Source organism: Muntiacus reevesi, chromosome 10 (assembly GCF_963930625.1).
Source record: "Muntiacus reevesi chromosome 10, mMunRee1.1, whole genome shotgun sequence".
NCBI lineage: Eukaryota > Metazoa > Chordata > Mammalia > Artiodactyla > Cervidae > Muntiacus > Muntiacus reevesi.
In genome coordinates this window covers 29,982,234-30,009,162 of record NC_089258.1, presented here as the reverse complement: position 1 = coordinate 30,009,162, position 26,929 = coordinate 29,982,234, and the positions used below count along the sequence as shown (strand labels likewise).

Below are 26,929 nucleotides of genomic sequence, written 5' to 3'. Positions count from 1 at the left end.
AGTAAGGGAAGCACCGTGTGCTTCTCTGGAGGAAGCACGTCCCAGGTAGAAGCAGCAGCAGAGCAAAGACCCTGGGGCGGGGTTCCCTTAGTGTGGTTACAGAACAGGCTGGACGCCAGTGAGCGAGGAGGAGGGCAGCCAGGGGTGAGGTCAGAAATAACAGGTGACAGGCTGTTTAGTTTTTCTTCTAATGCATGCGTGCTCAGTTGTGTCTGGGTCTTTGCAACCCCATGGACTATAGCTTGCCAGGCTCCTCTGTCCATGGGATTCTCCAGGCAAGAATACTGGAGTGGGTTGCTCTTCCCTTCTCCAGGAGATCTTCCCAACCCAGGGATCGAACCCAGGTCTCCTGCATCTCCTGCATTGGCAGGCGGGCGATTCTGTACCACTGCGCCACTTTGGAAGCCCTAACAGCCGTTTCAAAAGATTTTTTTTTTTTTAATATCAGAAAATGTTTTATGAACAAATGAGCTGGCAAACACACATACACCAGTGTGCCTTTTGACAAAATGTCCCCTACTCCCACATCAAGGTGGACACAGGATTGGAGAAATGAACACAGCAGATGGTACAGAGAGAAGGAAAAAAAATCAGTAAGGATGGAATATAATATTGTGCTTGATTATTTTCCTATGTCACAACAAAACATTTGGGTGCAGATAGTTAATTTTTTCCTCTTTCCCACTTAAGTCTGGAGAAGAAAAAAGCAACTTTTTCTGTAATAAGATAGGTAGGGTTTTGGTTTTTTTTTTTTTTTTTTTTTTTAATTTTTAACATAACTTTTTTCCTCTTGAGGGGACAGGGGGATTGTGAAGAGCCTAGTAGGTCATGCTGAGCACTGGCTGTGCTCTGAATAAGGCAAAGAGTGTTGAAGGGTTAGGGCAGAGACCTGATGTGATCTGACTCAGGTCTTACTCAGGATGCTCTATTGACTGGGAGGTGGGGGTGGAACAAGAGCTGAGACTCTAAGCCTGTGGCAGAGACCATGATCATTAGACGAGATGGTCATTCGGCCAAGAGTACACCAAGCCTGGAAGTAACTTAGAACATAGAACCAGTGGGATCTGGGATGTGAAAGAAGCCTCAAGGTGATCCCCAAGGTTTTTGGCCTGAGCAGTAGGCAAGATGGAGTTGCAATTTATAGAAATGGGAAAGGCTGAGAGAGAAACAGGTTTGGGGGGCAAAATAACTGGTTCTGTTTTAGACGTGGTCAGTTTGAGATACTTGTTACTTGTCTTTGTAGACATGGCATTATGTCCACAAATGAGTTGAAGGAAGAGTCTAGGCTCGGATACACGTGTGGATGTAGAGATGTTATTTGAGGATCACTCGAGAATAGACAGAGGAGACGACTGACGTTTGGTGTTTAAAGGCTGGAGTGATAAGAGGCAAGCAGGAAACTGTCTGGGGAGATGAGGGGAGGCTGAGAGGGAATGAGAATCCCAAGTGAGAACGTGTTTTAGGGAGGAAGAATGATGAGGACGGCATCCACCGAGGGGTTACGTGGAGCCTCAGAGCAGAGCCTGGTGTCCAGCGGGCACCCGGTCATCATCGGTGATGGGCGTCATCGTGACCCACTGCTGCCTGGGCTGCTCCCCTGGCTTCCGGCAGCCTGGTCAAGTCTGACCCGTGAACACGAGGGCTGGTTCCAGCTTAGAATCTCCATCGCTTTGTATGTTTTTGCTCCCGGGGGTCACATTCAGCTTCCTCAGCCCAGACCGTCTCATGACCAGGAGCGGGCATCCTCAGGGAAGCTGGCCTGGACGCCAGCTCTTCTCAGCTCAGCCCAGAGAGCAAGGCTGTCTCGGACAGTGACCTGATGTGGCCAGGTGACCTCTGGTGGGATGCTGGGCCCGGAGGCCTTTTCTCATCAAAAATGTGTCTTATTTCAGGTCCTTTTGAGAACTGGGTGAGTTGTGCAGATGGTAGAATGATGGATGATGCATTCCAGAGGGGGGAGAGGAGGTGCAGAGGGCACATGCAGGCTCTGGCATCAGACCCAACCTGAGTCAGGGCGTCAGACCACCCGTCAGCTGACAGCTCAAGGCACGGAGCCCTTGGGACCTCCGTTTGCTTCTCTGCACAGGGAGTGTGGTGACGGCTGTGTGACGTGGCTGCGCAGATTGGAGATCCTATATGAAATGTGCAGAGGTCCGAGGCTGGCTCCTTGTAGATGCCCCATAGATTGCAGTGATTGATTTTGTTGTCGTTCAGTTGCTCAGTCATAGCCGACTCTTTGCAACCCCGTGACCTGCAGCACGCCAGGCTTCCCTGTCCTTCACAAGCTCCCAGAGTTTGCTCAGACTCATGTCCATTGAGTCGATGATGTGATCCAACCATCTCATCCTCTGCTGCCCCCTTCTCCTGCCCTCAGTCTTTCCCATCATCAGGGTCTATTCCAACAAGGCAGCTCTTCGCATCAGGTGACCAAAGTACTGGAGCTTCATCTTCAGCGTCAGTCCTTCCAATGAATATTCAGGACTGATTTCTCTTAGGTTTGACTGGTTTGATCTCCTCGCTGTCCAAGGGACTCTCAAGAGTCTTCTCCGGCACCACAGTTCACGTTAAACGTAATATAAAATCGTACAACTAATAACTTCAGCAAGGGGAGCAGATAGCTCTTGGCATCGTGAGTATCTTGTAATTCGGGGAGAGACTATGTCATGATTTGGAGTGTGTGGACTAGGTCATCTTTTCCAAACCATCCTGACTCCCCTGGGATGGGAGGTGACCTGGGAAGCGGAGGCAGCAGCAGGAGCCAGGGCCCGGGGCAGGAAGGGGATGTGTTCAGAACAGGGGTGTGTCTTCATGTTCCCACGCTGTGGCCCAGATAATGTGAGACTGTCCTGGAGAAGCCGCTGCAGGAGGGGGTGACAGTTATCTAACTCTCCCCATCCTGGTCATGGTGACCTGTTTTCAGGTGCATCATGTGCTCTCAGGCGCCCAAAAAAGCCGCCTTTGCTGGTTCTCTACGTGGTCTATTTCTGACTCACATTGCCCTTAAGTTAAAGGGTTGGGTTCAAAGGATTCCAGAGAAGTCTGCCTATTCAAGTAGAATCTGCAATTCCCACCCCTGTGCCTTTGCGCTGGGCCATCCGCTCGCTGCCTTTGCGGAGTGCCTGCACCCGGAGGGAGCGCGTGGCGCTCAGCCCCGTCACCCTTGCAGACCACGGTCAGGGGCTGCCTTGCCCTGCCGGCTGTGTTCACTGTGCCCCGAGTGTTCCATGACATTTACACACCCAGTCACGCTCACTGCTTGCACAGCTGGCCTCCCCGGGAGGGCAGGAAGAGGACGCGTGTTGTGGCTCTGACCCCGTTCCCCAGCCCCACGCCCGCTCCCTGAGCGCCAAGTGGAGAAGGTGGCTGAGCCCTGCTCTGGACGTGAAGTGGGTTGAATGTCTCCACTGGCTTCTCACTTCAGATGGCGCAGAGTAGGGAGGCAGATAATCCCCCAGTGTCCCCTGCCAGATCCCTTTAAGGGTTCTTCCAATGGCATTTGAGTATTCTTAGCTGTCTTCCTTCATGCCATTCGAGTTTTCCTCCCTGCATACACTTGCCTGGCTTCTGAGGAGCCAACACGAACCGACGTGGATTAGCGTTTTGCTGTGGATAATCCATGAGCAGGTGACGCAGAGTTTACTGTCATCAGGACGTCTTAGTTTTCCGATTCAGACATTATCACTTGGGAATCTCAGCTAAGAGGAAGGAAGAAATCTTAGAAAATTAAATTAATCTCATTCTTCTAAGTCATATTTACCTTAGCCTTATTTTCCAGATGTTCAGTCGTGCTTCTTGACTTAGAATTTATTAAAGCATTTCTTAGTGTAGGGTTGCGCTTCCCAGGTGGTAAAGAATCTGCCTGCCAATGCAGGAGACGCAAGAGACATGGGTTCGATCCCTGGGTGGGGAAGATACCGTGGAGGGGGAAATGGCAACCTACTTCAGTATTCTTGCCAGGAGAATCCCATGGACAGAGGAGCCTGGTGGGCTGCAGTCCATAGGTCACAGAGAATTGGACATGATTGAGCATGTGCATGCGCACGCACACACACACACATATACACATACATATACACATATACACATATTGTGTATGTGTGCATGAAATCTCGCTACATGTTTTAATACCTTCTTATCTGCAATAAAGACTCTAGAGAGCAGCTGTTAATTTGTTTTACAATTTTGTCCACTGGACGTTTTCTTTCCTAGAAACAAGATACCGGTCAAGTTCTCCTGGACATGGCTTACAGCTGCCTGGGCGTGACTGAGAAGGAGTATTTCGGTTTACAGCACGGTGATGACTCGCCGGACTCTCCCGTGAGTATCCTCCCGTGAGAACATGCTGGCTCCTGCAGGGCTTGGTTTTACATCTTATGTTTTCTCACCCAACAGAGATGGCTTGAAGCAAGCAAACCCATCAGGAAGCAGTTAAAAGGTGGGTGTGAGCTTCCCGTTTCCCTTGAACACTAGGTGTTAGCGTATCACGGCCCGTTTCTCTCCTCCAGTTCTCAGCATACGTGAAACATCTGGAACCTGGATTCCAGGTGGCCCAGGAGATGTGAGTAAGCTGGCTTCCTCCTGCCTGACTTCTGAGTTAGCAGAGAAACGTCCAGGGGGAAAGGTAAAAGAAGGCGGCTAAGAGCAGAGGGGCCCACACTTCTCTTTACAGGAAGGAGAGGGGAGGCGATGACCTTCCTCAGCCCAGTGTGAGAGCCAGGATGGGAAAGACAGACAGACAGACAGACACACACGCACGCACACACAAATGCACGCACACTCACACACACACAGCCAGGATGGGAAAGACACACGCACACACCCCCAGGATGGGAAAGACACACACACACACACACACCCCCAGGATGGGAAAGACACACACACTCACACACACACACACACACATACACACATACACACACACACCCAGGATGGGAAAGACACACATGCACACACACACACGCACCTGCCCGCCCACCCCAGTCCATTTCAGCAGTACAGTTTTTCATCCCAGTGTGAGAGCCAGGATGGGAAAGACACACACACACACACACACACGCTCACACACACACACACTCACACACACACACACACACGCTCACACACACACGCACCCACCCGCCCGCCCCAGTCGATTTCAGCAGCAAAGTTTTTCAGCCCAGTGTGAGAGCCAGGATGGGAAGAAAATGATACACACACATCACACTCTCCCTCCCCACCCCCGCCACCCCCACCGCCAGTCCTCTTCAGGAGCACAGTTCCATTCCCTGGAAGCAGAGGCATGGATAGATAGTGTCACAGATAAACACACATGAGTATATCCTGTTGCTATAGGTCACCTTCCAGTTAGGCGGGCTGTCCAGCTACACCTCACCCCACTCCCTGCCTGGATTGCCAATCATGCCCTCTGTTCCTCTATATGCACTGTTTGCCCAAAACCAAACTGACATACAGGGCCACATACCCATCCCTGTGCCTTCCCTGGGTCTGTTCCCCCTATGGGGAATGCTGTTCCCTCCCACTTCCCTATATCCCAGTCTTGCCGTTTCTCTTCAATGCCGCTGAGATTCCATTTCCTCTAATAGAAGCCCTGCCTCCCTCTCCCCTCCCTTACATCCATCCCTGCCTGCCTTGTGTCTCAGAATATCCCCTCCTTCACTCTCAGTTATTGGCCTTTATCGTCTTTGCAAAATGGCCAGCTCTTTGCAGGTAGGGTACTTGTCACATCCCTCGTGGTGCTCTCCATATAGGAGGTGGCCAGTAGATGATCGGGGGGTGAAGACAGATGGATCTTCACACACGAATATGCACACCTATGATGACACACTCGCCACTGGCCTGGCGCCAAAGCGGGAAGGAATAACAATCAACAGTCAGTCAGACCTGACTCTGACCCCATTGCTGCCCTTACCTGGAGTCAGGCCTCAGCCCTCTTTCCTCCCGTCAGTTGTGTCCTTAGCATTGGGAAGTACCAGGGGGAGCTGCAGGGATGCTGTGCAGGCAATTATGTGCCCCTATTTGAATCCACAGAGGAATGAGCTCACATGTGCATGGACAGGTGTTGTCATTCATTCTCATTAATTCTCTCAGCAGACAGGTCCCGTGCTCAGACTCTGGCATGGCACTGGGCTGAGCTCTGGAAGTGAGAGTTGGAGCTTGCCCGCAAGGAGCCTACAGCCAAGTGTAGGGATGGAGAACAAGGGTAGAGACAGCTCTGGGGTAGCCCTGAGCTCGTGATAGGATGCCCTGGGTGCACAGAAGAGGATGAGAAAGGCAAGGAGGCATGCTCTGAACACAGAAATGAGGAGTTACAGAGCGGGGAGGCAGGGAGGGGAGCCAGTAGGGCATTCAGACCATTGGGAGGACTTACCCATCCCCTGATGTATAGGTCGTCAGCCTGCACCCAGAGCTACAGAACCACCCCCTGGACCCAGGTCCCTGCACAGAGGTACATTCACAGGTACACACACACCATTAGAGACTTTGATACAAGCCAGAGATAAAGACAGAAGTCCTACTGAGATGGGAGGGTGGAGCCCAGAATGAACTACCGTAGAGGAGCTCAGTGGAGGAGAGCAGGGTAGAATAGGCTTGGGTTTCAGAGAGCAAGAAAGTTCTGGAAAGGATCAGTGACTATATACTGAGTAATGGAGAAGAGAAAAACGGGCATGAAGAGTGTGGGATCTTTGAGACAAAATCTGATCGTCTGTTACCACATCCAGCAAAAGAAATGGACAAAGTCTATCCTTACAAGCAAATTGGACTCTTGGCCCTGATGCATAAAATATCTGAGTATGTTAGCTGTGTAATATTTGCTAGTATATGAATCATTTTTAGAATTCACTTTGCATTAAAAGCGTGAAATACTTTCCAGGATCAAAATTAATTTTAAAATGTGGCCACGCAGAGTCAAAAGACTCAGTGCAGTTAACTGTGGTGTTGTCCTCGGCTGTGTCACCTAAGACAAAACTCTGAGTGGCTAAGTCGTTGCACGCTGCAGTCGACAGCACCCCAGCCTGTTCATAGTCGTGGCGGTGTTCACATTCAAGAGTGTGTCTGAAAATATTTGAAAAGTACAGAGTCATTACATATGTGAGAGATTTTCTTTGTGAGTTCTGTTTAATCTGCTAAAGTAAGGATTTTTAAAATTCTTAATACAGGTGACGGCGTGCAGTGTTTGAACACCTCCCTAAGTTAAACATGTTATGGAAAACAGATTATCTCTCATTTTATCCTGATCTTGCAAAAATATTTTACTCCTTATAGGCTTGGCGATTTCTGAGCAATTGACTAACTCATACACTCTTTTTTGTGAAGTTCGTCCTTTTATTGATGGAAAAAGCTGTGGTCTAGTAAAAAAAAAAAAAATGTGTGACTTACGGGAGAGGAGCTGCTTACATACATTGCCTTTTTTAAAGGGAAAATTTAATTTGTTTTTGAAAAATGTTGTAGGAGGTTTCCCCTGTACCCTGCATTTTCGAGTAAGATTTTTTATACCTGATCCCAACACACTACAGCAAGAACAAACCAGGTAATAACCTTTTTTCTTAAGTTTTCTATTTAGTGTATAAAAATTGAGTAACCACTAAAAAATGTACTCTTCAATGTCTCACTGTGGTCAGATCCTTCATTTGGGTATCACTGCAGCAACAGTCACTTAAGATCCCAGTAAAAACTGGGGGACGTGTATTGAAATTTTAATCAGCAAATTAGTCTTCATCTTGAGCCTCTTTCTGTCACTTTCTGATTTGGTGCAGTCCCCAGCATGCTCCTACCACCACCTCCCACCCTCCCCTTCCATCCAGGCTCCTCTTCAGCTGAGCACCTGTGGTCTGAGAACCTGGGTATTTTCTGCTCCTGCAGGCAGGGAGTTTGTCAAAGTCCTCTACCGATCAAACAGCTCAGTGTCTCTGAAGGGCTAGGAGTGAGCTCTTTAGGAGCAGAGGTGTCTCAACTGAGAACTTTCTATCCGATCGATCCCCAGTTGGTAGGAGAGGAGGCCGGCCAGCACCTTGCCTCTGCCTCCCCGAATCTGTGAACCAGATGAGAGAGGGCTGCAAGAGTTGTTTACCCCTCCAGGCTGGGCTCAGGTCCTGGCCCTCCTGTTGTGGGTTTTCTGGGTGGGGACCAACGGGGGGCACAGGAGCGTTGTTGCTGTTTAGACTCAGGCTCTGGAGTCTCACCTGGCCTCTCCTTCCCCTCCGCCAGGGCATCAGCCAGCCCTTTGGTTATGGAAGCATTTGTGTTTCTTAGGGAGGGGAACTCTTCCACCCGACAAAAAGCATCGTTAAATCTGGTCTTGTGCCCATGGTGGCCTTGAGACCATCACCAAGGAGGCAACATTAGCCTGGGCGGAAAGTGCTGTTTCATTTTTTTCCTTTTTTAAAATTGTAAATGTAAATTGTAAAATTGTAAAATGTAATCACACGATCACATTTTAACTTGTAATGTGTGTAAAGGCCAAATATTATTCTATTACTAGTTGGTCTTCTTTGTACACCCCGTCCTTCTACAATAGAAGGCATTGATAATTTGACTTGTGTTTACTATCAAGTTAAATTTTAAGCAGATATAAGGTGTCCCACATGACTCATTGAGTAACCACGGGACATACACGTGGTACCTTGAGTTTTCCCCATAATAGCTCTTCACACAGGTGGACTCAGGGGAGGTGTAGGACGCTCAGCCCAGCAGATTAGCTCCTGCTGGCGGACGCAAAGGGGTGACATGACCTATGAGATTTCCCCAGGCTACCACCAAATACCAAGTTTTTTTCAAGTTTTGTTTTAAAATGTCATAATGGATTATGTGTGTGTGTGTGTTTAACCAGTGGGATTTTTTTCTTTTTTTTTTCCGATCACAACCCCACATATATATTTTGCTTTGTAATATATTACACAGATACGTGTAAGTTACTGAAGCAGACATTTCTTGAAACAATAGTAAGTGCAAAGCACCCTTCGGTTTTCCCTTTCCTTCGCTTAAAATGCCAACTGTGGCTCATTAAATTGATTTTACTACCCACTGAAGGGTTCCCACCCCAAGTGTGAGCTGCGCTTCCTCCCCTAGGGGGTTCTCCCCCACAACCCCTTGTCCTCCCTGGCATGCTGGTGCCCCAGAGTTGCCCAGAGTACCTGAGTGAAGGGATCACTCGCGCCAGCTTAGCCCAGGCGCCCCTCTCCAGGGCCCCTCTCAGGCGTCGGACTCCACATCCATCCCCACCAGGAGAGCCTCTGCCTGCTGAGCCTCCCTGGCGTTTGAGGGACACCTGAGGAGGTGTAGGGAGTTGAGGATGGAGAGAAGACTCAGAAACCAAGGCTGCCTTCAGATCTTCAAAAGGCCGTCATAGGAAAGGGGGGATTAGAGGTGTTTGGTGGTAGAATTATAGTCAGTGAGTGGAAGCTACAGAAAGGCAGATTTTGGCTCAAGACAAGTAATAGACTGAATTTTGTTCTTAACCTAAGTCCCAGGTAAAATTTGGTTGGTCCATGTCCCTCCTGAAAGTCACCGGTTCCAGACTGACACCCAGCCCCACCACCCCACCTCCCATCTTGAGATGGATGGTCGCCCCAGCGTGGAGAAGATCATAGCTGTCAATTCCTGGGACGTGGGCACCGCTTTTCCCTAACGCAGCAGGAGCCATGCTAGCCATGTGCCTCCTGAGAGCTGGGAAAACAGCCAGCACTGCCAGTTCTTCTTCTTAGTCTGGGCCAGGTTTCCACCATTAATTTTTTAAAAAATGGTCTTTTGTCTTGTTTTTACTTAAAGGAAGAATTTTTCCTCTGTTCCTGACCCATGCTATCTTTTTTTTTAAATTGAGGTATAATTGATGTACATATTATACACAGTATCTTTTTTTAAGCCCCAGCTCTATAGCTTATCCAAAAGGAAGTTCCCCTTTAAAGAAAATTTAGTCTCAAGGGTCAAAGAAGGAATGCAGAGGTGGTGCGTGTTGTCTCCTGTTTGTTTACCAAGGATCTAGGCAGGGAGGCCTTCGTTGCTTTTTTCTGAAGTTGAGGTCATGGATGGGGCAGACTCCAGCATGAGCCTTTACATTTCTAAAGTCAGACACATGGAGCATCTCTTCTAAATGACTTCCTTTCTCCTAATCACTGTCTCTTTGATTGTGAACCTCCACAACGGCTGTTCCTGATAAATTTAGATCATTCTGTATAGACTTTCATGTACTGGCAGTCTCAGAATCAGGCTCCTTTAAGATTCCTAGGGAGCTTCAAGATTCCTAGGGGCTTGGGCATCGTTCCACTGTTCCTGTGTCTTTGTATCATATCCTAGGGTTGACTCAGAGACATTGCTGAATATACAACAAGGTAGCATTTGGTGAACGGGGGTCTCCAGGTTCCTGTTCTCCTTTACATCCCAAGGAAGACCTACTGCCTAGCAGGACTCGTCAGTGAAAGTCCAGGTTTACCACTGGATTATCTGTGATTCTCTCCCTCCTCTTTTTTCTCTCAGTAGCATTATAGGAGGAGAGAACACTTAATTCCCTTGAATATCAGCTTGAATAAACATCGGAACAAGGTAGGAAGGACCCGCTGTGTTCCGCTAGGTGGCAGAGATAGAGATTGCGATACGGAATAAGCGTGATTCAGCCTGTGAATGTTACACCATCCCTCGGTGTTCTGGCGCTGAATGCATTAAGAGTAATTGACAGTTCTTATAATCAAAGTAATGTCAGTTAGGAGATTGATCCTAAGGTTTTTAGTCATTAGACACATAAGAGATTTGTAATATAGTCAGATTTTTTTTTCATAACACGAGTGTCCAGGTTAAAATAAGACAGACATCGCTGACCCCACGTCACCCATCTGAACATCCATGTCCTCATCAGTAAAAAATGGAGGTAGTGGTACCCACTTCAGGGTCATTCAGTTCAGTCGTTCAGTCTTGTCCGACTCTGCGACCCCATGGACTGCAGCATGCCAGGCCTCCATGTCTATCACCAACTCCTGGAATTTACCCGAATTCATGTCCATTGAGTTGGTGATGCCATTCAACCATCTCATCCTCTGTCGTCCCCTTCTTCTCCCGCCTTCATTCTTTCCCAGCATTGGGGTCTTTTCAAATGAATCAGCTCTTCGCATCAGGTGGCCAAAGTATTGGAGTTTCAGCTTCAACCTCAGTCCTTCCAATGAACAGTCAGGACTGATCTCCTTTAAGATGGACTAGTTGGATCTCCTTGCAGTCCAAAGAGGTTGAAATGAATCAGTTAGTTGTGAAATACCACACATAGCCCAGAACTGTGCAAATACAGGGTTGTAACACCATGTGAAACATTCACATCTCAAAACACTGGCACCTTGACCTTTAAACATCGAAATTAGAAGGACTATTGAGACTGATTTGTTTAAACTGCCAAAATTCTCTCTCTCTCCTACCCCCTGAACACTCCTGCCTCTGTATTAGATTTCAAGAAGTTTCCCTTTTCTCACCTTGGCCAGACACTGGAATCTGTATCCCATGTGAATCCGGGCTTTAAAAAAGAGTGGTAACAGCGGCCAAGTGTCACATGTGTGCTGCGTCCCTAAATATAACGCGCTCCAGGGCCCTTCCTGGCCCGCACGGCACTGTCGATGCTCTCTGCTCCCTGCATAGAGGCGCCTGTGACTTACCAAGAGCTTACCAGGTTCTGTCCGCGGATCAAGTCCCCCAGGTTTCAAAGTAGCCGTGCTGGGAGCTCACAGACATGCGCACAGTTCAGCCTGGAGACGGCTGATGTCTGGGCTTTGGCTCAGGCACCCACAGTTCCTGGGACCCAGGAAAAAGCCCAGCTGGGTGTTTGCACCCCAGCCAAGGAGGTGTCTGCGTAGACCCTCCTCCTCTCAGTAACTTCACACAGCAGGAACGTGGGTGTGCAAATACTGTGTGCAGAACAGCAGCCCCTCGGCATGCGGGGGCGGCCTGTGGGTCCTGGCGCCCTCGGATACCCCAAGTTTGACTGGGAAGGTCCAGGGCGGGGGCGCCCACTGGCGGCTGCACCAGCCAGTCGTTGGTGGGCTCCTCACTCTGTCCATCCCTAAGACAGCATGTGTGCGCGGGGCTGGCTGGAAATCACCCCCCCGGCCCATTGAGACTGAGGCAGCCACAGGAACCACTGTGACAGAACGGGGGTAGCTTTGCAATGTACGGGAACAGCATCTGATACTTGAGACAAAAATATGTTCTGTGTGTTTTGTTTTTCAAATGTGTAGGTCTTGTCCTTGACTCATCTTTTATTATTTTTTTTTGCATGTTTTCCTTTGTGTATTATGAATTAATGAGATCAATTATTTCATAGGCATTTGTATTTCTTACAACTGAAGATGGATATTTGTGAAGGAAGGTAATGAGAATTTTGCATCTTCTTTTCCCATCGGTTGCCCCAGGCTACTGAAATTCCTGGTTTTAATCTAATGAGTGTGCATTTCTGGTAACAAGATTAAATGTAAACAGCGATCGGATGTTGAAAGCAGCATCCTGCTTGAGACGTCTGTTTCTGGCTCGGTCTGGACTTAGGAAGCCTCGTTTCATGATGCTTCAGTTTTATTCCAGAAGGCAGTTATCTTTCTGGTCAAGACCTGAGAGGCTGTAGAGAGAGGGAGGGAGAGACCCTGAACATGAAATGAGCTTCATCCAGGAAGGCACATCAGGCCCAATTTAGGTCCCCTCCGAGCCCCTGAGTACCCAGAAGTGACTCGTTTTCTCTCTGGGGAACTTTGCTGGAAGACTGGAGCTTCAGCCCTGCTTCAGCACTTCTTGTGCATGAGGACCATCTTCCTGGCTGCAGAGTATCTGAGAGGCTCAGGGAGCGGGGAGACTCCAAGTCAGTGGTCCCTGAGCCAGCCACCTTCTCCAAAATTCAGTTTTTCTTGACTTACCGGAGACACTGCAGCAGGTGAACAAGTGGGAACAGCCGTGTTTGGCTCCTGTCCTTCCCACTTCCTCTTTCCTTCTACTGAGGAGGGTCTTCAGAAGCCCCCACTGTGCTTCCACATGGGAGCTTGAGGTCTCATTGGAGAAATGAGACAGGAGCCCGTGAAGCAACTGGGACCAGTATGCAGAGTGGAGAGCGCAGCCACAATAGGCATTAGGAGAAGGCGATGCCAGTGTGAGCTTTGTGAAGAGTGTGGACCGCTGTGATGAGCTGGGGGTTGGGGGCTGGTGGAGACGTGAGGAGTCAGATCTCCTTGGGCAGAGAGGACAGCACCCGACGCCCCACAGTCCCAGTTGGAGACCACATGCTGGGGGCTTAGGAGAGAAGAGAGGGAGGGAGGGAGAGCTCCTCCTGTCACACGCAGATATGCATCTTGGATCCAGCAGGCAGAGCAGTGCTGTCAGGGGTGTTTAAGCAAGAGGGATCTGGCAGGAGCAGCGTCTACAGGGAAAGCTGGAAGAGGCTGAGGAGCTTCCGTCTAGGTGGGAGGGAAGGCACAGCCCTTGAGGGAGCTATTAACCAGGCCAGAGAATCGGGAGCAAGGAGTGTGGGGCAGGAGGGACAGTTAGAAGCAAGAGACCCCTCGAAGAAAGGATCGCCAGAACTTGATGGCCTAGTGGCCCTAGACCGTTTCTGTAATTTGGCTCATCTTCCCATTTGAGGGCGGAACAAGTCCCTTCTGTAGCACAATAAGCAGGACACGAGGAGATAAATGACTTCTTGGCCTCTTGGCTAAGATCAAGCGTAGTGTCTGTTCTTACCAGTTTAATGAATCTCACTGGGCAGCGAGGACACCTCCCTACCCCCACAGCCCCAGTTGGAGACCTCCTGCCAGGGGCTTCTGAGAGAACCCAGGGGGAGAGAGAGGACCCCTCCCGAAGCCCAGTGCGCACCCTTTCCTGAGGCAGCCTCGTATTTCAGGGGAACTCTCAGCTGAGATGGTCACCCCTGCGCTGGGTCCAGGCAGCCCTCTGGCAGCAGAAACGGTTGTGTCTCTCTCTTCTGCACACCACCGTGTTTTCCCCACACGTTTTGTGAGCACCTCTTACAAGACGGCACTGACGGTGCTGGTCAGATGAGGCTGGGCCCTCCACCCCCACCCCCACCCTCGGGAGCTTCCAGTCTGGCTCTTCAAGTGTTGGAAATTGGTCATCTTCGTTTTCAACAGGAGAAGCCTATTGAGGCCCATGTCCTGGTTCAGATCCCTGGCACCTTATGAGGCCTGCAGGCGGCCCTCATCTCGGGGGCGAGGTGTGTGGGGTCAGGGTGGCATCTGGCCCTTACAAACCGTGGATCTCTTGATAGAGCTGGTGGATCTGGTTAGCGTTTCTCATGGGCTAGGGAGGGCTTGTTCATCCTCTCCTTCCTGCTGAGATAGGGGATCTTGTCTGACAGGTGGAGACCCTGAAACTTACTGAGAAAGAGAGGAATCTGTCGAAGAACACGGTGTGCTTTAGTTTGTTATTTACGCCATTCTTTGGGAATGTTCTTTTCTGACTTACTCATAGGGTTGTTCCTTCCTTCTAGACCGAACCCCTTTAGCCACTCTCCTAAGCTGTTCCCCAAATCCCATTCACAGGCTCTTCCGGTAGCAAGGACGCCAGCTTTGACTTCACTGAAGCCCATCTTGGTGGGAGAGTGAATGCTGACCTTTGCTGTCCCCATGGGCTGTCTCCAGATGATTGGATAGATAGCAAGTATCCCTAGATGTATCTGCATTTAGAAGTTCTAGCGGGGACACAGGGTTACTTGAAAGATGGGGGCCCACTCCGGGCTACCTCCGTATTCATATTCAGCTTCAGGACCAGCGCACAGCACAGCAGACCAGGAGGGGAGCCCTGGTGAGCCAGCCAGATGAGTCAGGGAGGTGGGGGTGACTCATATCTCGGGAACTTCATGGGCTGCCATGGAAACTGCATGTTTTCTCCACTTCCCACGGGGCTGCTGGGCGGAATGCTTTTAAACTCTGCGTCCCCCCACCACCCACCCAGCCCGCCAAGCCCTCACCCTTGCTGCCATTCATGTGTTCCTCTACCTGGCAGTGATCCCTGGCCCAGATCTGCTGAATGAGCTCCTAGGCAGACTGTGAAATCCGAGGCTGAATGGAGAGAAGGGAGCCGCCAGATGGTTTGGAATATGACAGAGACAGAGATAGAGTCTTTGACCCAGACAGGGTGTTTGGGAGGGCGCTGAGCTTAGGAGGAAAGAAGGAAGACACGTCCAGCTTGGGCTCGTGGATTTCTGATTCACGCGGGAAGACTGAGGTGTGGCTGACCATTGCCTCTAGGTGGGAAGTTTCAGGAAGGTGAATAGATTTAGGAGTCTTACATCATAGTAACTAATCAAATAATTGAGAACTCACAGGAGTTTTAAAATTCAGAATACTTTTCTGTTTTTCCCTTCTAAAAGGAGGTGACCCTTTTGGAAAGCGGGTAATCAAGAATCAGAGTTAACAGAACTCAGGAATTCAGGAAAGGTCTCACGTCTTTACCAGAAAGAGACAAAGGCTGCCTGCCCATTGACCTAAGAGTACACTTTTCCTCTTAGTGATATGAGCCTGACCTTTCTTGACCAGCCAAAAACCCTGGCCAACATCAGACCTTTAGCCTCATGGTATTTGTATTAATAATGTTTTATTTTAAAAATGGGAAAATTCTCTCAATTTCAAAAGCTCTTTAATGTGTTACATTTATCTTTATTGTTTTAAGTACCCTAAAATTCTTTGTTATCATTTGGGATGTTTTTAAATGATTATTTCAAGGAAAAGGCACGTGCTACCCATGATCAATTGCTGTCTCGGTCTGTGGTGGGTCCTGGTAACTTTCCTAATGTGTTTTTCTCCTGACAGGTTAACCTGCCCTCTTAACTCAGCAGTGGTTCTAGCATCCTATGCAGTACAATGTAAGTCACAAATGAGTGTTTCGTGGATGGACAGCTTGCTCTGACCAGTATATTAAGAAACTCGCTGACCTCTCCTGTTTGACCGAGTCCCTTCCTCCCTTCCCCAGGAATCCTGTTGGGCAACATCTCTGGCTGTTTGGATGGTCCCACTTTTCATCCTAACTTACATTCTCTTGAGGCTCAGGGATGTTCGATTAGGGAAAATGAGGTTTTCTCCCAGGGGGGCCCAAAAGACAGAAGAATCCTATCACACATTACATTTTCCAGTGCCTTCAGTCAGTTTCCAATGCCTTCAGTCACAATCAGATTTGACTCTGTAACAAATCCCAGTGGGGCAAATGCCTCTACCACCAAGACCCAGATAGGTTCAGAAATTTGCTGGAGGTCACTCCCAGTACTTGCTGGGTACTGCTCGGAGACACTGCTGGGATCTTAGGAATTTATTTTTAGTTTCAGTAGAGTGATGGGTTATAGGCCTGGAGCAGCACAGTAGAATAGAAATATAATGGGAGCTGCACATGTAGTTTTAAGCTTTCCAGTAGCCATATTAAAGTAAAATGAAATGGATCGTATTAATGTACTTAGCTCAGTAGATTCAGAATATTATTTTAATATGTAATCCATGTAGAAACAGTTAAGGTATTTTACATTTTTTTTCACAGTAGGTCTTTGAAACCAGTCCAGGTTTTACACTCCCGGCACATCTCAGTTTGAAACAGCCACATGTCAAGTGCTTGATAGCCACATGTGGTTAGTGGCTGCCATGTGGGATGGAAAGTCCAGATGGAATTTTCCATCAAGGCCTGGTTAAGCTGAAGGAAGAATCCTCTTATTCAGTCATCTCCCCACATTGCCCGCATCCCCTTCTCCCCAGCGGGAGACATGGAAGAGGTGGCCCGGGGTGAGCCTGGGTGGATGAAAGGTCCCCGCCCCCTTCAGTACAGCTGACACAGACCTGGCTTTGTCCCATCACATGGGAAATGACACCAGCCAGCCTGTGTTCTTAGTGGTCACTAGACCCAGTGATCTCCATCCCTGTCAGGCTGGTCGGCTGAGGAGAGGTTTCCCATATCTCAGAGTGAGTTTGGTACCCACCGCTAGAGCTTCAGGTGTGAAGGACAGGAGCACTAGGAAGGACTTTGCTTTGTATGCAAACTCCAGTTAAACCTGGCCCTCCATCTGCTTCTAATGTAGTGGTACCTCTCTGAGCCTCACCTGTAAGATGGAGGTGAGGATGGTGATTAGGACAGCTTGGAATACGACTGCTCAGTTCATGTATCACCTGGGAAGGTGATAACTAGAAAACTCTTTAGAGTTGGACCATCGCTATTAACTGAGTCAGTGAAAGCACAGGCTGAAGCCACATTACTTGGGGCTCGGGTCTTCCAATTGTACCTACCAGACTTTGAGCCTCAACTTTATCTGTCAGGTAGGGATGATAACAGTATCTAATCATAGGGTCATAGTGAAAATGAAATAGATGTAAAACTCTTAAAATAGTGCCTGGCTGATGGCAGATATTACAATGTTTAACTCGTACTGTATTTTCTTTTCTGCCCAGCAGAAAGCTGTCCTTTGGTTAAGACTTTTGCCTTCCCATAGAGAGGGTGTGGGTTTGATCCCTAGTCAAGAAGCTAAGATCCCACATGCCCCATGGCCAAAAACCTAGAACTTAACAGAAGCAATATTGTAACAAATTCAATAAAGACTTTAAAAAATAGTCCACATCAAAAAAAAAAAAAAAAGTCTTAAAAGGGAACAGTCTATTGTAAACAAACTATTTGTTGTTGTTGTTGTTCGGTTGCTAAGTCATGTCTGACTGCGACCTCATGGACTGCAGCATGCCAAGCTCCTCTGTCCTTCACCATCTCTTAGAGTTTGCTCAAACTCATGTCCATTGAATTGGTGATGCTGTCCAACCATCTCATACTCTTGTCACCCCCTTCTCTTTCTGCCTTCAGTCTGTGCCAGCGTCAGGGTCTTTTCCCAGTGAGTGAGCTCTTTGAATCAGGTGGCCAAATTTAGAATCCCCCAAAAAATTCCTAAGTTTCAGTAGTCAGGTTTCCCTCTACAAAGAACGAATAGAATAGGGACTAAAGAAAGTTATGAGCATTTAAAAAGTCAACTAGCTGCAATGCAAATTTGAGCATGGCTGTCATGCTAATAATATCATAAGTTGTCAGATGAGCAATTTTAAGTAGAGGTTTCTTATTCCTCCACCCTCAAGTATATATACCTACATACATTTTCTTACACTTCTGTGCATATATTTCTGTAAGATTAATTCTTGGATATGAAATTGCTTGATCAAAGAGCAAGCCTATATTTTATCTGATACACTTAGCCAGATTGTCCCAGAGAGACATCTGACATGAAGACAAGCCTACCAGTGTCAGCGAAGCCAACCAAAAGCACATGTTCTGACATAGATAAAAAGTAAAGTGATCTGTGGATAAAGAATCTGAAAGGACTTGAGGGTGAAAAATTGCTGGTGGCCTACCAAGGATCAGTGAGGGTCAGAGAACGAAGTTTTCGAAAATAACGTTATTTGTTCTATAATGGTCTCTGAGCCTCTGCCATGTGTGGGTTCTGCACCATCCCCAAGTTGCACAGAGAGCATGACTACTCTCTGCAAGGGGTCTGCAGCCTGGTGGGAGACAGAGATGGATCAGCTGATGCTGGCAGTGAGGATGGACATGGGGGAGGCACCGCTCTGTTCTCTTTGGCGGGGGGATAGGAGGTACAGGGGGACATAGTGTGGGAAAGCTTCCTAGTGATGACCCCTAAGAAGAGCCTCCAAGATCAGGTTGGACTAGGATGAATAGCAAGTCAAGGGCATTCCCAGCAGGAAAGCTTGACACACCATGCATTTGAGTACCTGAGACACTCTCTGTCCTGCAGAATACAAAATAGCCAGAAGAATGCATGGGACTTAAAAGACTAGGTATTTCCCACATAAGCATTTGTTTCCTTTTCTTTTTGCTATAATTAGTTTTCCCATGTGTTGCTTCCCCACAAATAGAAAAGTGTGTTGCTCTGGAGTTGAGGGCGTGTGGGACAGTAAGTAGATAATGAGGATGGACTGTGGTCAGAGTCTAGGCTCCAAGTTACCAGCCTGGGCAGCCATGAGCGGGTTCCTTCCTTGAGTCTCAGTTCCTTTATCTGTTTAATGGGGATAAAAGCAATGCCTGTCACTAGGTTATCAAGAGCATCTAGTGAGGTGATGCCATTGGTCGTTAAATTCAGTGTGGAGACTGCCCTGTGCTTTGCAGATGGTTTCCAAAGACTGCTTAACTTTGTCTCCCCCTAGTGGTTAGCACAGGGCATTGCAGAGTAGCCGACTAAGTTCAAGGGTCTGTGAGGGTCAGAGAATGAAGGTTTTGAAAATGCGTGTTTTTATATAATGCCCTTTGACCCTTACAGAACCCCTTAGAGGGAGTTCTCTGGTCTTATATTAAGTACAGATATTTGTCAGTGACCTGACTAAAGAGAGAAACTTGCTCTGTGTTTGCAGAAAAGCACAGGGGTTGGGACTATTCGTTAACATGATGGATGACCAAATCAAGCTCTAAGATCTTCGTGAACTGATGGAACATGCAGCATTCAATTTAATAGGACTCTGCCTTGAGTTGTTTGACCTCAGGAAAGCCATTTGCAGGGTTTGGTTTCCCTCTGGGGACAAGACCACTGTCTGCAAATGGCCAGCAGCAAGTCATAGGTCTGGCAGGCAGGCTGGTGGAATGATGGGAACTCTAGCTGGGTTCTGGCCTTGACTGCTGAAAAATGGCTCTATGATAGGGGTAGGTCCTTTCTCATCTCTGGACCTTAGGTTTCTTTTCCTTCAAGACTCGGAGTTTGCGTGAGCTGATTCTAAGGCTTCCTCAAGCTTTCTTCACTGGGGACCCTGCCTAAGGGCATCTAAGTTGCTTCCTGTAAATGCAGAGCCATGCACTTCACCATGAGAAGACTCACCTGTAAGCCACGCTTGTGCTTACACACTACAACCTTGACACTTCTGTCCACAGCTTAGCCACATTTGGCCGGCCTTCCTGGCCTGTGGTCCGCCCGTGACCAAGTCTGCCCTTTTCCCCTTGCAAAGCTGAACTTTGCAGTAGCTTCTTTACAGCTCAGTTCCAAGCACCCAAGTACCTCCTGCGTGCCATGCCTTGGTGCAGGGCTCAAGAGATGGATGTGAGCTACTCCCAGCCCTCAAGGAACAGTGAAAGGAGAACACAAATCCCTTCATCACAGCCCAGGTCTCAAAGAGCTGTCCTTCTGTGTCATGGCAGTCGAGGGTGAGCCAGACCAAGTAAATGTGAAGGAAAAACCCTTGTATCTGACTTTGCAGATTGGGGATGAAATTCACTTAAGCAACCACCTCACTCATCTCCTTTCCTTCTGGGATGGGAGACATTGATTTTAATAGAGAGTATTTCCGATGAATTTTTCTTCTTGTGATGTTGTAGATGCTTATAAATACAGACCACATTGAAAAGGTGCTCTTCCCCTCATTGTGTCTTGATAGCTCATTTTGGAGACTACGATTCTTCCGTTCATGCTCCGGGCTATCTCTCTGATAGTCAGTTCATACCAGATCAGAACGAGGACTTCTTAGCGAAGGTGGAGTCGCTACATGAGCAGCACAGGTGAGGAGGGGCGGGTGATCTACTTTGGAAATTCGGGTCGGTGCTTCCAGACCTCGCATCCCCTTGGGTTTGATGTCGTCTTCTCTGGCTTTTGCCCATGAACGCTCTTTCAAGAGGTGGGAGGTTTGTGAACCTTGAGTTCTTACGGTGACAGATTTTGGCATAACTAGCATTTCTGTAAAGTGTGAAATCCTATGAGAATTCGGGATGACTTGCTATGTTCTCTTTCAGGGTGTCATTGAAATCCATTAATTCCTGAAGGAAATGCTGGTTGTAAATTTGGCTTCCCCACACATTGACTCTACCAAACAAACCTTTGAACGGTTTCCTACGTTTAATGAAATGGGCTGTTCCCTTAAGTCGTGTTGAATAGATAGACAGGCAGACGGAGGTAAACCCCAGCCCTCACTGGTTCAGTTGGTGAATCCGCCTTCCTTCCAGCCTTCTGTAGCTGCCTCGGGCCAAGCCTCCATTCCAGCACATTCACCCTAATCTGGCCTCCTCTTCCCTTGCCTCCTTTCTTTTCAAACTGCAGTGGCTCCATCCAGGCCAGGTCAGATAAGGGCCAGCCTGACCCAGAAGGCCAGGTTTCAAGGGACCTCACACTCTCAAGAAGGCTGTAAGAAACAAAGGCCTAAGCAACCAGTGTCCCTTCAAAGAGGCACTGCCAATCCTCTCCCAGAATTGCTCCCCATGCAGGAGCCAGCATCCTAAAATAGTATAGTGACGTTTGGAAGTTTGAGGCTGCTGCTAAAAGGGTAGATGAAGGCCGAAAGGCCTAGAGAGCATGTGCTCATTTAGCAACTTGGAAAAAGTGGGGTGGGGATGGCAGAAGGTGACAGTCTTTGTCTCTGGATGTTGAGAACCCACTAAATGAGAGGTGTTATTTAATATAGGAACATGAGGGCTAAATGAAGTCATATTCAGTGGACAAGAAAAAAACCTGGTTTAGTAGATTTGGGGGTTCAGTTGTTTAAGATGAACAGTATAAGGCATTTAATCACCTTATAGTAATGATAGCAATTTTTTTAGATTTTTATTAGCTTTAAAATTGTGGGTTAATGTTCTGTTTGTTGGATAAATACTGTGTATTCCCTCTGCCTCTGTAGTGGGCTAAAGCAATCAGAAGCGGAATCTTGCTTTATCAACATAGCTCGGACACTCGACTTCTACGGAGTGGAACTGCACAGCGGTAGGGTAGGTACCTTCAGCATGTTGTAATTCAAAAGTTTTTTCAATTTTAATTTCTGAACATCTGAAAGCTGCTTTGAAACTTTTCCAGTTTCAAATAAAAAAAGATCTTTTTTTTTAAGGTATCTGAAAAGTTTATAAAGTAATATTAAGTTTTTCTGGTTATTTATCCTCTGTCCACTTGGTTTTTTGATGTTTTCCTTTGTACTTGAAGACTTTTTACTGATGGAGGGTGATGCGGGCTAGAAACAAGTAATTTTTATAAGACCATCTCATGGTCAAAGAGGTGATAAATGTATAGATTCCCATTTTCCAAGTGGCTGTTTAATGAGCCAAGGTTTCTACTGTTTAATCTTTGTACTGCTCAACTTAGAGCCTATTATGTGCTCAAATATGATGGCTTTTATTATGATGATCAGTTCAGTTCAGTCATGTCTGACTCTTTGCGACTGCATGGAGTGCAGCACGCCGGGCCTCCCTGTCCATCACCAACTCCCAGAGTTTACTCAAACTCATGTCCATTGAGTCAGTGATGCCATTCAACCATCTCATCCTCTGTCGTCCCCTTCTCCTCCTGCCTTCAATCTTTCCCAGCATCAGGGTCTTTTCAAATGAGTCAGCTCTTTGCATCAGATGGCCAAAGTATTGGAGTTTCAGCTTCAGCATCAGTCCTTCCAATGAATGTTTACGACTGATTTCCTTTAGGATGGACTGGTTGGATCTCCTTGCTGTCCAAGGGACTTTAAAGAGTCTTCTCTAACACCACAGTTCAAAAGCATCAATTCTTTGGCGTTCAACTTTCTTTATAAAGTACAACTCTCACATCCAAACTTGACATTGGAAAAACCATAGCTTTGACTAGATGGGCCTTTGTTGGCAAAATAATGTCTCTGCTTTTTAATATGCTGTGTAGGTTGGTCATAGCTTTTCTTCCAAGGAGCAAGCATCTTTTAATTTCTTGGCTGCAGTCACCATCTGCAGTGATTTTGGAGCCCAAGAAAATAAAGTCTGTCACTGTTTCCATCATTTCTCTATCTATTTGCCATGAAGTGATGTGACCAGATGCCATGATCTTAGTTTTCTAAATGTTGAATTTTAAGCTAGCTTTTTCACTATCCTCTTTCACTTTCATCAGGAGACTCTTTAATTCTTCTTCACTTTCTGCCATAAGTGTGGTATCATCTGCATATCTGAGGTTATTGATATTTCTTGACAGTCTTGATTCCAGTTTGTGCTTCATCCAGCCCGGCCTTTTGCATGATGTACTCTGCATATAATAAGTTAAATAAGCCAGGTGACAATATACAGCCTGGACGTGCTCCTTTTCCTATTTGGAACCAGTCTGTTGTCCCATGTTCAGTTCTAACTGTTGGTTCTTAACCTGCATACAGATTTCTTAGGAGGCAGATACGGTGGTCTGGTATTCCCATCTCTTTCAGAATTTTCCAGTTTCTCATGATCTACAGTCAGAGGCTTTGGCATAAACAATAAAGCAGAAGTAAATGTTTTTCTGGAGCTCTCTTGCTTTTTCTACGATCCAGCAGATGTTGGAACTTGATCTCTGATTCCTCTGCCTTCTCTAAATCCAGTTTGAACATCTGGAAGTTCATGGTTCACATACTGTTGAAGCCTGGCTTGGAGAATTTTGAGCATTACTTTGCTAGCGTGTGAGATGAGTACATTCACTCAGTAGTTTGAACATTCTTTGGTATTGCCCTTCTTTGGGATTGGAATGAAAACTGACCTTTTCCAGTCCTATGGCCACCGCTGAGTTTTCCAAATTTGCTGGCATTATTGAGTGCAGCATTTTAACAGCATCATCTTTTAGGATTTGAAATAGCTCAACTGGAATTCCCTCACCTCCACTAGCTTTGTTCATATTGATGAAAAAAGGCCCACCTGACTTGTCACTCCAGGATGTCTGGCTCTAGGTGAGTGATTGCACCATCATGGTTATCTGGGTCATGAGATATTTTTTGTATTGTTCTTCTGTGTGTTCTTGCCACCTCTTCTTAATATCTTCTGTTTCTGTTAGTTTCATACCATTTCTATTCTTAATTGTACCCATCTTTGCATGAATTGTTCCCTTGGTATCTCTAATTTTCTTGAAGAGATCTCTGGTCTTTCCCATTCTATTGTTTTCCTCTGTTTCTTTGCATTGATTACTGAGGAAGACTTTCTTATCCATCCTTGCTGTTCTTTGGAACTCTGCATGCACATGGGAATATCTTTCCTTTTCTCCTTTGCCTTTAGCTTCTCTTCATTTCTCAGCTATGTGTAAGGCCTCCTCAGACAACCATTTTGCCATTTTGCATTTCTTTTTGGGAGGAATGGTCTTGATCCCTGCCTCCTGTACAATGTCACAAACCTCCGTCTACAGTTCTTCAGGCACTCTGTCAGATCTAATCCCTTGAATCTATTTCTCGCTTCCACTGTATAATCATAAGGGATTTGATTTAGGTCATATCTGAATGGTCTAGTGGTTTTCCCTACTTTCTTCAATTTAAGTCTGAATTTGGCAATAAGGAATTCATGATCTGAGCCACAGTCAGCTCCTGGTCTTGTTTTTGCTGACTGTATAGAGCTTCTCCATCTTCAGCTGCAAAGAATATAAACAATCTGATTTCAGTATAACCATCTGGTGATGTCCGTGTGTAGAGTCTTCTCTTGTGTTGTTGGAAGAGGGTGTTTGCTATGGCCAGTGCATTCTCTTAGCAAAACTCTATTAGCCTTTGCCCTGCTTCATTCTGTACTCCAAGGCCAAATTGCCTGTTACTCAGGGTATCTCTTGACTTCCTGCTTTTGCATTCCATTCTCCTATAATGAGAAGGACATCTTTTTTGGATGTTAGTTCTAGAAGGTCTTGTAGGTCTTCATAGAACCGTTCAATTTCAGCTTCTTCAGCATAACTGGTTGGGCCATAGGCTTGGATTACTGTGATAATATTATTTACCTTTGCCATAGGTCATTTTTGAGATTGCACAAAAATACTGCATTTTGACTCTTTTGTTGACTATGAGGGCTACTCAATTTCTTCTAAGGGATTCTTGCCCACAGTAGTAGATATAATGGTCATCTGAGTTAAATTCACCCATTCCAGTCCATTTTAGTTCGTGATTCCTAAAATGTCGATGTTCACTCTTGCCATCTCCTGTTTGACCACTTCCAGTTTGCCTTGATTCATGGACCTAACATTCTAGGTTCCTTTGCAATATTGTTTTTTACAGCATTGGACTTTATTTCCATCACCAGTCACATCCACAACTGGGCGTTGTTTTTGATTTGACTCCACCTCTTCATTCTTTCTAGAGTTATTTCTCCACTCTTCTCCAGTAGCATACTGGGCATTTACCAACCTGGGGAGTTTGTCTTTCAATCTAATTGGCAGCTGACCTTTACATTTTCTAACTGTAATTGGCCTACATCATATCCAAAAAAAAACCAAATAGTAACTGAATACCTAGTCCATAGTAGCCATTGTTCCAGATGCTTTGTATGTGACCATAGGTCTCATGTAAATAGACCTCTCATTTATAACAAACTTGGGAGATCAATGTTCTAATCATCCCATTTTACAGGTGAGAAAGCTGAGGCTCAGGGAAGTTAAGTAAATGGCCAGACTTTACATTTATGTAATATCTTTGCAATTCATGGAGTCTTGCTTCAGTCCCTTAACTGTGCAGTGGACAGCATCAGTTCAGTCACTCAGTCATGTCCAACTTCTTGCAACCCAATGAACCGCAGCATGCCAGGCCTCCCTGTCCATCACCAACTCGCAACCACCCATGCCCATGTCCATTGAGTCAGTGATGCCATCCAACCATCTCATCCTCTGTCATCCCCTTCTCCTCTTGCCCTCAATCTTTCCCAGCATCAGGGTCTTTCAAATGAGTCAGCTGTTCGCATCAAGTGGCCAAAGTATTGAAGTTTCAGCTTCAGCATCAGTCCTTCCAATAAATATTCAGGACTGATTTCCTTTAGGATGGACTGGTTGGATCTCCTTGCGGTCCAAGGGACTCTCAAGAGTCTTCTTCAACACCACAGTTCAAAAGCATCAATTCTTCGGCACTCAGCCTTCTTTATAGTCCAACTGTCACACATCCATACATGACCACTGGAAAAACCATAGCCTTTGACATAGGTAATAAAGTAGGAAAAAGATCTGGATCTTACAAAACATCAACTTTGGGACTTGACTATTAAATTTTATTCCATTTGCAAATACTATTTTGTCTGGTAGAATATTATGAAACCCTTCCTTCAGTGGTGAGGTGGGCTTTATGTCTGTCTCATGAGGGTCCTGAGGCTAGTTGATGACCTGCCTGCCTGACACCACCATGGTATCAGAGAGAGTTGGGTTACCCTTGACTAAGCTGCATCAAACAAAACCCCCTGAAAATCAATAACTTGACGCCACAAAGCTTGTTCCTCAGTAGTTTGAGTCTGCATGGGTCCTGGTGACTCCAGGGCAGCCCCCCTCCGAGCACTGACTAGGCAGCTAGGCTGCTTCCATCTGGTGCCTTCACTGTCCTCACACATGGCTTCACGCATGTCACAAGGAAAGAGCAAGTTGGAGGGCCAAACACCAGCTCTTAAATGTTGCAGTCCCAAGGGGATGCATCACTTCTGATCATAGCTCATTAGCCAGGACTAGTCACACAGTCCTGCTCCACGAGCTGGGAGGTGTGGAGATGGGCCTAAATTTAGCCGACAGTACCTGTCTTCGCTGTGGTGGGTGTGGTGCAGACAGGAGCAGCATGCAACCAGGAGATTTGAGACCCATGTCACTGGCCCACCCGAAGCATTCATTTATTGCTTTATTCTGCACTCAATTTTTATTTTGTTTGCTAATTTTCTCTCCCACCTGCCTCATATTTCCATGTATTCCAATTCCAAGTGTCGTGTTTCGATGCCACCCTGGTTTTCAGCTTGCAGTTTGGTTTTGCTTTCTGTGTGTGATTTCAGCTGGGTGCCCGGTCGTGGTTACTCTCTGGATAGTCCACATGTCAACAGCATTTGCTTTGGTCAGTTTCTCCATCTCCCCACATGCACGTCACTGTTCATAAGTGATGCATCCCACTATCTCTTGAGAGGTGAAGGAGATGAATGTTTATTATGCCTACCACATGCCAGGCCCTGTTCTACATTCTTATATTCTCTAAGTTCAACCTGATAAAACTCTTAGAGGTGAATTCGATAATCCTTATTGCACAAAAGGAAAAATTTAGGCTCAGGAGCCCAAACCAACATAGCTCGTAAGAGA

At 46.9% G+C, this 26,929-nt stretch overlaps 1 protein-coding gene and 1 pseudogene across 8 annotated transcripts in view; both read left to right on the top strand.

Annotated features, from left to right (window-relative positions):
* PTPN3 (protein tyrosine phosphatase non-receptor type 3) overlaps positions 1-26,929 on the top strand; it is a 113,649-nt gene that overhangs the window by 35,661 nt on the left and 51,059 nt on the right. For 7 of the 8 annotated variants that reach the window (XM_065946827.1, XM_065946824.1, XM_065946825.1 and 4 more), the window contains 7 exons: positions 4,210-4,317; positions 4,393-4,435; positions 7,450-7,528; positions 12,293-12,337; positions 15,777-15,829; positions 20,355-20,475; positions 21,585-21,672. In XM_065946827.1, the coding sequence (XP_065802899.1) occupies positions 4,210-4,317; positions 4,393-4,435; positions 7,450-7,528; positions 12,293-12,337; positions 15,777-15,829; positions 20,355-20,475; positions 21,585-21,672 (537 nt within the window). Of the gene's footprint in view, positions 1-4,209; positions 4,318-4,392; positions 4,436-7,449; positions 7,529-12,292; positions 12,338-15,776; positions 15,830-20,354; positions 20,476-21,584; positions 21,673-26,929 lie in introns of those variants that run through there. The other variant, XM_065946832.1, reaches the window with a different exon arrangement.
* LOC136143948 (U2 spliceosomal RNA) lies at positions 13,641-13,758 on the top strand (annotated as a pseudogene).